The following is a 9750-nucleotide window of genomic DNA, read 5'->3' as shown; positions in this document are numbered from 1 at the left end:
TGGGGTGGGGAGCCCAGTTGTACACACACCTATATATTGATCAATAAAGTGGAGAAAAGCTCTTCTCTACATCTATGCTTACTTTGGTTGCGTCCTGGTTCTCTTGCTAGTTGCTAGGCCCCTCCGAATTGCACAAGTTGTTACAATGATTTGCTCCGAATTGGAACAGGTTATTACAATGAGCTGCTCTCGAGCACATTCCCTAGTGAGTCGTTTGATCTAGTTTTACTAGATTGGTTTATGAGTGTCATGTTTTAGATTGATCTACGACAACATGGCACCGCCTGAACACCCCCCAAGCCATGGTCTGCCTCGGCACGCGATTATTACGCCTTCGTGGTGACGTGGCAAGAAGAGCTATCACGGAGGTTATTCTGCATCACAGTTCATTTCAAAACACATTGATTTTAGTTAGTGCTATCATACTTTATTTTCAATTTTTGAGTACAAATTTAAAATTTCAAACAATAAAATAAAATTTGAATTTTTTTGGGTTAAATCCAAAGTTGAAACTTTAGTTCTTTTTCCCATCATATCAAACCACTTTGGGTTAAATCCAAAATTTAGTTATTTTGGAAAAAGTAAAATTTGAGATTTCAATATTATGATGACTTATTTAAATTAAATTCAAATTCTCTAAATTTTAATTTTACATATAAAAAATTTACTATGACTATATATTTGTATGACATCATTTTAAAATTATTGTGTTAGAAAACCAATTTTAGTTGACAAAAAGCTAGCGGAAGACGGATATTTGTTAACACGTCAAAACTGTGGCGCCATCGGGATCCGTGTGGCCCTGCACCTCACTATCGGCACGAACAGAAGAAAATTATATGAGACCGGGTCTCACAGAAATACCCACATCTCCATGTGACACGTGTCCTTCACTTCTTTCACATATATTTAATCAGACCGTTAGATCCAGAACGAACGGCGTGGATCAGAGTCTCACAGAGACATTTCTGTAAAGGGTCTCATATAATTTTCTTCCGGCACGAACCCATCAGTTTGATCTGGCCTCCTTGGCGACGGTTGCTTACATTCAATGACTCTCCTCCCTTCCTCTTGCTATACATAACTTAATTAGCACTCAGTTAACAGTCATTGCGGCAGAAATATCTACTGCAAACCATTTGTACAAAAAAAGGAATGCATCACAGGGCCCACCTGTCATCGAGTAGGGCCCACTTGGAGATTCTGGTCTTTCTTCTTTCCTACTGGCCACTCCACTATATAAACAGCCTCTGCTCCAAGGCCAAACAGAGCACACGACCCAAGATTGCAAACCGTTGTGGCAGAGACCACGATGTGCGGGCGAGCGATGAGGCCCAGCGACTACGCCGTCCGGACAGGTAAAAAGAACAAGTGCGGCGCGCTAACGGATGACGGCCGCGAGCAATGGGAAGCCGCCTTCCGAGAGTTCGGCGACAGCGACAGCGACAGCGACAGCGACGACGACATTGCGCCGGTGTTCGCGCTGGCCACCCGGACCAGTGAGTCCACAGAGACGCCGCCAGTCGATCCGTGTATGCGCGTGCTGGAGGGTTAGCGTAACCATGTTTGGTGCGTTGCAGGGGTTAAGCCGGACCGTGCGCCGGCGACGGTGAAGGGGCCCCTGCTCCGGCGGACGGCGAGGAGGCGGAGTGGCCCGTACCATGGCATCCGGCAGCGTCCGTGGGGGAGATGGGCATCGGAGATCCGCGACCCCGTCAGGGGCGTCCGGCTCTGGCTCGGCACCTTCGACACCGCCGAGGACGCCGCGCGCGCCTACGACGACGCGGCGCGGCGCATCCACGGCGCCAGAGCCAAGACCAACTTCCCTCGAGAGGCCGCCCCAGGCGAGACGTCGACGGAGACGGAGGCCTCCGGCGAGGCGTCCGACGCGCGCGCACTGCTGGAGCTGGAGTGCTGCTCGGACGACGTGCTGGACAGCCTCCTCGCAGGCTTCGACTCCTGCCACCCGCGCCGCGCGGCCGGCAGCGAGGACATCTGGAGCGTCCACGTGCGGAGCTAACGAAAGAATAGACCACGTCGAGGTGAGCTCCACCACATCTACTACCACACCTGATTTGCACAACCTTTGTGCTTTACTTCTTTTTTTTTAATGGCACGAACATTTCAATGTTTTTATTATTTACGATCTAGGAGATAAACCGTTGCATCTCCGGCCTATGCTAAAAATAAAAATATATTTTTTACATTAGTAAAGGAATTCTTTTAATAAAAAATAACCTAATTAAAAGATAATAGCTAGAGAATCAGAATTTTTATTTTTATCATTAAAAAACACAATTAAATATCTTTTCTACTATTGTCGTTTCGTCCATTCTGTATTGTTCCTGTTTCAAGTGGCTTCGAATCCCCATCCACTATAAAATGAACCGAATATATTTTTGAACTGACTTTGGGGTATTAATAAAAATTGAAAGCCAACATATCAGCAGCAATAGCCACTTTTTGTTGATCCATATGAAATTGCAGAAATAATATTATCTTTAACATGAAGAAATTCATTTCTCCATTACAAGTTATTTATATATGTACACACTGGCTTTGCTCGTGGTATGTGTTGCACCGCTAGAAGCATCACGTGCTGGTTACTATGGTGATGGTATGTTTAGAGCGAGTGTTCGCGGAGCTTTTTAGTTAGTTTGGATGAGAATTTAGGATACATATTAAAGCCAATCACAATAATCATGCTCCAGAGTTTTTGTTCTGACTTGTTAGATTTTCAAATGGTATTTGGCACTTTGTTTTGTCTTATTTTGGTTGTGTTTATCTTAGTTATGTAGAGATTAGAAAAAAACTCCTGTACAGGTGTATCATCTCGATGTAACCTTGAGAGTTAATAATTTTTTTTTTATAAAAACAATCCCCGGCCTTTGCTTTAAAGCATAAATCCGAGTTCATCGTCCCCCAAAATTGCCAACAGAAAAATCAATGTAGAAACAGTATTCGGATCAACATAACACGGCAGAACATGCCAAAGTTTTGGTTAGCTAGTCTGTTTGGTTTACGGTGTAAAAAGGAAAAACAAAATAACTACCTACACCACCTTACGTAGCAAACAAATTGCTCTCCAAATTTGCGGTTACGTTTGGTCGAAAAATGTGTTTACAACGAGTGTCGCATGTTGCCTCAGGAAAAGTCACTACTGCAAAACAGGTGATCAGTACTTAGTTCAAAAAAATAATCAGTGTCGGTTTATAAACCAGCACTGATTAATCGGGCTGACTATCAGTGCTGGGTATGGAACCGGTACTGAAAATCATTATCAGTGTCGGTTCTAGATTAGAATCGGCACTGATAGTACACCTATCAGTGCCGGTTGATAATTATCAACCGGCACTGATAGGTGTTTCCCGCTTTTTTTTTAAAAACGTAACGGTTGCCGCCAGTACAGTACCATTTTCAAATTTTGGACGTTGCCGAAAATAGACACGCATACATATTTTCATCACAGCATATATACACAACCATATATAAATTTTATTTATAAAAAATCAAGTCTCATCACAATATATATGCACCGCATACTTATCAAGTTTCATTACAATAATCTTATGGAGTTTAAGATTTCTTGTGAACCGATGGATCTGAACTCTGCCCTTTTTTATGGGTTGAAGGTAACGAGAAAGACGATCCAATTTCATGGAACTCGCCGGTTGGATTGATGATTTCGTCATTGATAAACCCGACAAGTTGTTCTTGAAGCGCGTTGATTTCATGAGGCATGAGACGTTCTTTGGACAGCTCGTGGATCTGCAATTTGAAGAATTGAATAAATCAATACATATGATTTTGGTGTATCGAACCTGAAAATTAGTCATCAATGTGTATACCGCCTACCTCAGGATCTTCCGACAGGATCGAATCCTCTGTGTTGAATCTGTGCATAAATTCCATACATAAAAACCACATAAATTATTGCCCTGACCCTGCTTCCTACAAGGAAAGCCATGTCGGACTGTCCATTCTTTCGTGTATGGCCTGTATCTAACGCTCTTCTTGGTGTATCACGGGTACACTCTGTATGTGTGTGATTATTACCGTAAGTAGACTTAGATTCAATCAAATCAAATATTACAAGAGCAGTAACGAAATGGTCAGTTTTTACCTTTGTAGCAAGTCAATGACGGGTTGGTAGGTTTCTTTCGGATTATCTTGTGAGTCGAAAATAAAGATCTTGCTAATATCTGACTGGATGACAAGAAGGATCCAGTGAAAACTGTACATAGGTCACTATAGGTTAGTTGGTCCTAATTTCTAACGATGTATTGCTCAAAAAGAGTAGAAACACGTACCCCCAGTGGTAGGGTAAAAGTATGTATTTCTTCAATTGTAGCTCCAGAAGACACTTCAATACATAGTCCTTGGTTTTCTTTAGGTCGATAGATTTCATCATTGTTGGGTTAACATATGGGTCGATAAATCCCACATGCATGATGCACTCCTTTCTGCATCTTTGTACCTCCATTCTACATAAGGAATAAGTTAAGAGATTCAATACAATGGTACAGAAATGTATATTGTGAATTATACGTATACGACACTTACAGAGTCTAACAACTCAAGATAGACACGTCGAGGCCATCATACTGGTACAGTTGATACATTTCCTCGAAGAATATAAAAATACTGCCGTCCCCGTGGAGGAGATCTTGTTCCTTGACTCTGATCTCGAAACTTTCCCTACCCTCCTTCGACTCATTCATGTACCACATATGAAATTTTCGAAGTTGATATGTCAGTTTGGCCTACTCGTCCGGTGCGACCAATAGTTCGCCCAGCTTAAATTGCCATCTCTCGACTGCTTTGGGTGCCACAGACTTGTTAAAAAATTGCTCTTTTGTCATATTGGCATCCTTAAGGAATCTTTCTAGTTGTTGTTCTTCCCGTACATGATCAATAGAAGCCTGCCTCAAGGATTTCTTTCCTTTGATACGCTTGTAGTCTGATTGACGCTTAGCCACAGCAGGTTTGCTCAGCATCAAGAGAAACTTTTTTGTTTCTTCAGTGAGTGGTTTTTTCTTCTCAGGCTCTCGCTTTTTAAAAAATTTCTTGACTTCGGCGTTCACTATCGCTCTGTTTTCCTCTGCAGTTCTTTCATAAGGCAACTTCTCAGGTGCTGCCACCTTCTTAGACTGAGAGCGTGTTATCAACTTCGGAGGAGTTGGCAATTTTGGTGGCAGTGTTGCTGACTTCGGAGGAGGAGGAGTCAGCTCACTTGGAGGCACTGGTGCTGACTTCGGAGGGGGAGGTGTTGGCTCCCTTGGTGGCACTGTTGCGGACTTTGGAGAGGGAGGAGTTGACTCTCTTGTTGGCAACTTGCATGGGGGAGGAGTCGGCTCTCTTCTCGGTGACGGTGGCAGTGGCGGCGACAGTGGAGGAGTTGGATCTCTTCCTGGTGACGGTGGCACTGGCGCCGACCGTGGAGGAGTTGGATCTCTTCTGTGTGCTGGGTCCGACTCCGCATCAGACGACTCGTCTGTCTCATCTTCAAACAATATGTAGTGCTTGTGCCACAAAACGAAGCCATCCATGTTTGATCCGAGCCTCTTGGAACCCGTCTCTCCGGGGTAATCCATGTCAAGCTTACGGTACGGCTTTCGCACGGAGTCCACGTGGACCTTAGCGTATCCCCGTGGTATCGGAAGATCGTTCAAGAGAGCCCCTTCGACGCATTGGTCGACCTGCCCCATAGCCACCGTGATGGTAATGTTCATAGTGGGCACGACAAGCTTGCACACCTTGCTTTCTGTGATGTCATCCATGGGGAAACGGGCTAATTCTTCTTCTCCAAACCCCGCGGACACGCAGCTGCTCCAACGACCACCAGGGCTCACAACATTTTCTTCGCCTTGCTGCTGTCTGATTCCTTGCTGAAATGATTCTTTGATTTCTCTGATTTTGGCGTCTATCATCTGACGCTCTTGCACAAGTTCTTGTCGCACTACAGCCAGCAGGTCTTCCAGCTCTTCTCTCCTTCTCTTCCGACTCCTATAACTTTCGGTGGATTCTAGGAATCCCTCTTTCCAGGGCACCACACCCTTGCCTCTGGTGCGATCTGGGTGCTCCTTGGTTCCTAGTGCCAAGGTTAACTGGTCGTTCTCCCTATCCGGCCTGAAAGAGCCTTGGGAAGACTAGGTGTGGGCATTTGTAATTCTCTGCATCACTTCCTGTTCTCTGTCGCTTTTGAAGTTCAGACTGCCATCTGTCGCCAAGGTCACCCCTCTCGCGTACAGATAGTGCTTCGCCCGTTCAATCCAGGGAGCCGTCTGAGGTGTGGCACCACTGCGGGTTACCTGTTCTTCCATCTCATCCCACTCATCATATTTCCTCACGTACCCACGCGAGCCAATTCTGTGGGGGTACATGTTCTTCTTGGAGTTGGCTTTGTTGATCTCTCTTAGTCTTTGTGCTTCCTCTGAACGCTTGTGCTCTATGAAATCGTTCCAAAATGGTTGAACCGTCGGATAATAGTCCCATTTTGGTGTCCGGCCCACCAAGCCATAATTTCTCCACAGCTTACCTTTGAAATTCTTGAACGCGATGGACATTGTTGATAGGGCACGACTCTTCGCTTTGGCTATGCTGCATCCTTCAGGGAACTCAAACTTTGCTAACAACTTGCCCCACATAAGATCCTTGATATTTTCGGGAACCACCCACACGTCATCCCGTCTACCTCTCCAAGTTCTGTATGTGACTGCGACATGGTCCCTCACTAAACACCCGATTGCTGTCTTGTATGAGCCCAGAATAACTTTTGGTCTCGTGGGCTCCCCGACTGCATTGACCTCCGCGATGATGAAACATCCATCAGGCATCCTGCTAGGACCTCGTCCACTCCTCTCTTCTCCAGTCATCTCGTCACCACCCGGAGCATCAGCATCAGGGTCGATCTGACCCTCCAGTGCATCACCTTCGGCCGTGCCCTGGGCAGCCTCAGCGGCTGTCTCCAACTCAAACTGTTCCATGTTCAAGTACAAGCTCGGGCTACCGCCCCATATCTGGTCCGGCTCCATGTTTGCAGGCTCATCATGTACTGAGGCTGGAGCCGGACTTGAGAGACCTTGTATCGGAGGGGGGACGGGACAGGGCCGTGCACGGCGGTTAGATTTCATACGTGTCATTCCTACATCAACATTGTAGACACAAGAAGCACTTGATTTAGAGATAATCTAAAACCGAATGCTATACTAGAACATAGAAGAAATGAGGAGAAAGGGACGTAAAATGCAAGGGCATAAGGCATACAGAAATGCAAAAGTACAACATATTGATCAGGTCCATAAGTACAACATACATCAGTTTCAGTTATGCAAGTGTTCATAGCCAGAGTACAGAACACATAATAATCAGGTCCACACAAGCATTATACATTCAAACTACTCGTCGCTATCATCACTCGGCAACCACCAGTACTCATCACCCTCAATGTGGCCAACATCATCGCCCTCAACGTAGTCATAAGGAACCACGTCGTTCGGGTCCACGCTAGAATCCACATCATCGCCCTCAAGGTGGCTAACATCTTGACGGTCCAGTACCTCGGCCGATTGAATGGACAACTTCTGAAGGCTTCTCACTACCTCCTCAATTTGGAGTACAAGCCGGTTCACATCCATAGAGCACTTGCACGAACAGGGATCGAAGCTTTCCTTAGCCATCTTCCTTAGGTCTACAACTATATCATCAATCTTTTCGATGGTCCACGCCCAACCATTAGTCATTGTTCTACAACCATCCAAAACGGATAGGAAAACACATATGACATACCAATTTATGACAAAGCTATATATACAAAACTATATATACAAAGCTATATTCAAAGCTATATATACAAATGAAAGGCACATATTAGAATCAATGACAAAACTATATATACAAAGCTCTTATTAAGTATCTCACTATGTGCAGAATTCTCAGTGGCCATTAGAAGAATGGAAGGAGCTGGATTGAAGCATATATCAACACCTGCAGCTATTTACATTGACCAAACAAAGCTCTTAGGACAGACGTCTCACTCTGACCATCCAATGAACCATAAACAAACACTTGAACAAGAATTAATATATCCAGTATGGTGCAACCTTGCTCTACTGCACATATTAAATTTAATCAATAGGATGTTCACAGATCAAAACATATTGGTCTCTACATCCAAGGATGTATGTAGCCAATTTCACAATTTAAGATTTGAACTACTCAATTGGACACAGGTGAAGCTTCAGGACAGAAGATTGCTTGAAAGAAGCATACCTGATCTGACTCTTTTGGCCGAGGTGAAGTCTTAAAAACCCGAACTCTTTGGTCTAATATGTATTTGTTGCTTCAGAGATATGACTGAAATTATGAGAAATGCAGGTGATCGAGGTTACTCCGGTACACTGTGTCGTCCAAGTGTCCAAGTCCACTGGGGATCTGAGAACATATAGAGAGGTAGGTTCGTGTCATGCTGTTGTTTTAGTTCAGTTTTGACTGCCGCAAGAATATAGGATGCACATTTCACTGATGAGCAATGCAATGCTCGACGTAAACAGTTCTGCAGAAGCCTATCGAGGTTGCTGAATGGAGAGCAGCAGCCTGGCAGTTCATCTGATTTGGAAGTGAGCACATCTGAGTAGAGGAAGATCAATAAACCTCCAACAGATAGCTGAACCAGTAGACCTCCATTGTCTCATGCAGAGGGTAAGATTATGAATCCATGGAGGGACAAAAGAATGCCTCCTGGCAACAGCTGACAAGGAAGATGGTGATAAAAATGACAGGACTAAAGATAGTATTATCGCTCTCGCATGATCAGCGCTATTATGTTGTAGCTTGCAACAAAAAAGGGCAGATAGAATGAACATGCAAATTTTTCCATATGCTCTTTAACCACCAGATACATCTTTATTGATTCTAGAACCTCCATATGTAAATGGCGTGCTTTTACCAACCTTTTTTTTATTAACATCGCACAAACTTGTGGTATTCCCATTCTTGTTCAAAGGATCATCTTGCACTGCTTTATCCTATTCATACGGGCATTTTTATCATCGGTTCTATCACTAGAGGCGATATTGATAACATGTAAATAACCAAGAAAACATGGCAATGAAACCCAGGGTTTTTCATAGACAAGGATAAAGTGCCAAAGTGTCATATACCCTACTGCAATGCCTGCGCCATCGTTGAGCGATGAGAGAGTTGTTGCTCATACAGGGATCTGAATATCTGATATTTGCATCAATAGGATGTTCACATATCAAAACATATTGGTAGCTCAAGAGCAAACATCCTATTCTCAGCAGATCTCCCCATCCATGGAGCACTTGCACGAACTAGGGTTTCGATGGGGAGGACAGGATGGTGCTTACCCGTTGGGCTTGAAGGGGATGGAGGAGAGCAGGGCTGGCAGCGGCTCCTCCTCCGTGGGGGATGACGGCGGCGAGGGCTCCGGGGACGAATCATTGTTGGGAGGAGGCGGCGGCGCGTCGGGGTGGCGTCCGGAGGAGGTGGCGTCGGGAGGAGGCGGCGGCGCGTCAGGGCTCGGGTGACTGAAGCGCACGAGGAGGCGGCGCTAGGGTGAATAGAGGAACGAGGATGTGGCTAAGTGTTGGAGATAAATATAGGAGACGTATCAGTGTCGGTTCTATTTTCTAACCGGCACTGATACCGGCACTGATACTAGTATCAGTGCCGATTCTAGTTAGTAACCGGCACTGATACTAGTATCAGTGCCGGTTATATATACAA

General features: G+C 44.9%; 2 protein-coding genes across 2 annotated transcripts; both read left to right on the top strand.

Moving 5' to 3' along the window:
* Nucleotides 1–1252: 1252 nt before the first annotated feature.
* Nucleotides 1253–2875, top strand: LOC133897360 (ethylene-responsive transcription factor ERF071-like). Its single transcript, XM_062338073.1, has 2 exons — nucleotides 1253–1499; nucleotides 1581–2875. The coding sequence occupies exons 1-2, from the start codon at nucleotides 1313–1315 to the stop codon at nucleotides 2018–2020; spliced, it is 627 nt and encodes a 208-aa protein (XP_062194057.1). The 5' UTR covers nucleotides 1253–1312; the 3' UTR covers nucleotides 2021–2875.
* Nucleotides 2876–7932: 5057 nt separating this feature from the next.
* LOC133897361 (uncharacterized) lies at nucleotides 7933–8692 on the top strand. Its single transcript, XM_062338074.1, has 4 exons — nucleotides 7933–8090; nucleotides 8232–8294; nucleotides 8377–8451; nucleotides 8553–8692. The coding sequence occupies exons 1-4, from the start codon at nucleotides 7953–7955 to the stop codon at nucleotides 8634–8636; spliced, it is 360 nt and encodes a 119-aa protein (XP_062194058.1). The 5' UTR covers nucleotides 7933–7952; the 3' UTR covers nucleotides 8637–8692.
* Nucleotides 8693–9750: the final 1058 nt, after the last annotated feature.

Source organism: Phragmites australis, chromosome 17 (genome assembly GCF_958298935.1).
Source record: "Phragmites australis chromosome 17, lpPhrAust1.1, whole genome shotgun sequence".
NCBI classification, from domain to species: domain Eukaryota; kingdom Viridiplantae; phylum Streptophyta; class Magnoliopsida; order Poales; family Poaceae; genus Phragmites; species Phragmites australis.
The sequence above is the reverse complement of the archived record's forward strand: the minus strand, read 5'-3'. Positions and strand labels throughout refer to the sequence as shown.

Bases quoted from the DNA above. Each gene is read 5' to 3' on its own strand.
- LOC133897360 (XM_062338073.1), top strand. From the start codon at position 1,313: ATGTGCGGGCGAGCGATGAGGCCCAGCGACTACGCCGTCCGGACAGGT. The intron at 1,500-1,580 runs GTGAGTCCACAG...GGTGCGTTGCAG, and splicing joins CGCGCTGGCCACCCGGACCA to GGGTTAAGCCGGACCGTGCG.
- LOC133897361 (XM_062338074.1), top strand. From the start codon at position 7,953: ATGGAAGGAGCTGGATTGAAGCATATATCAACACCTGCAGCTATTTAC. The intron at 8,091-8,231 runs GTATGGTGCAAC...AATTGGACACAG, and splicing joins AACAAGAATTAATATATCCA to GTGAAGCTTCAGGACAGAAG. The intron at 8,452-8,552 runs GTAGGTTCGTGT...CGACGTAAACAG, and splicing joins ATCTGAGAACATATAGAGAG to TTCTGCAGAAGCCTATCGAG.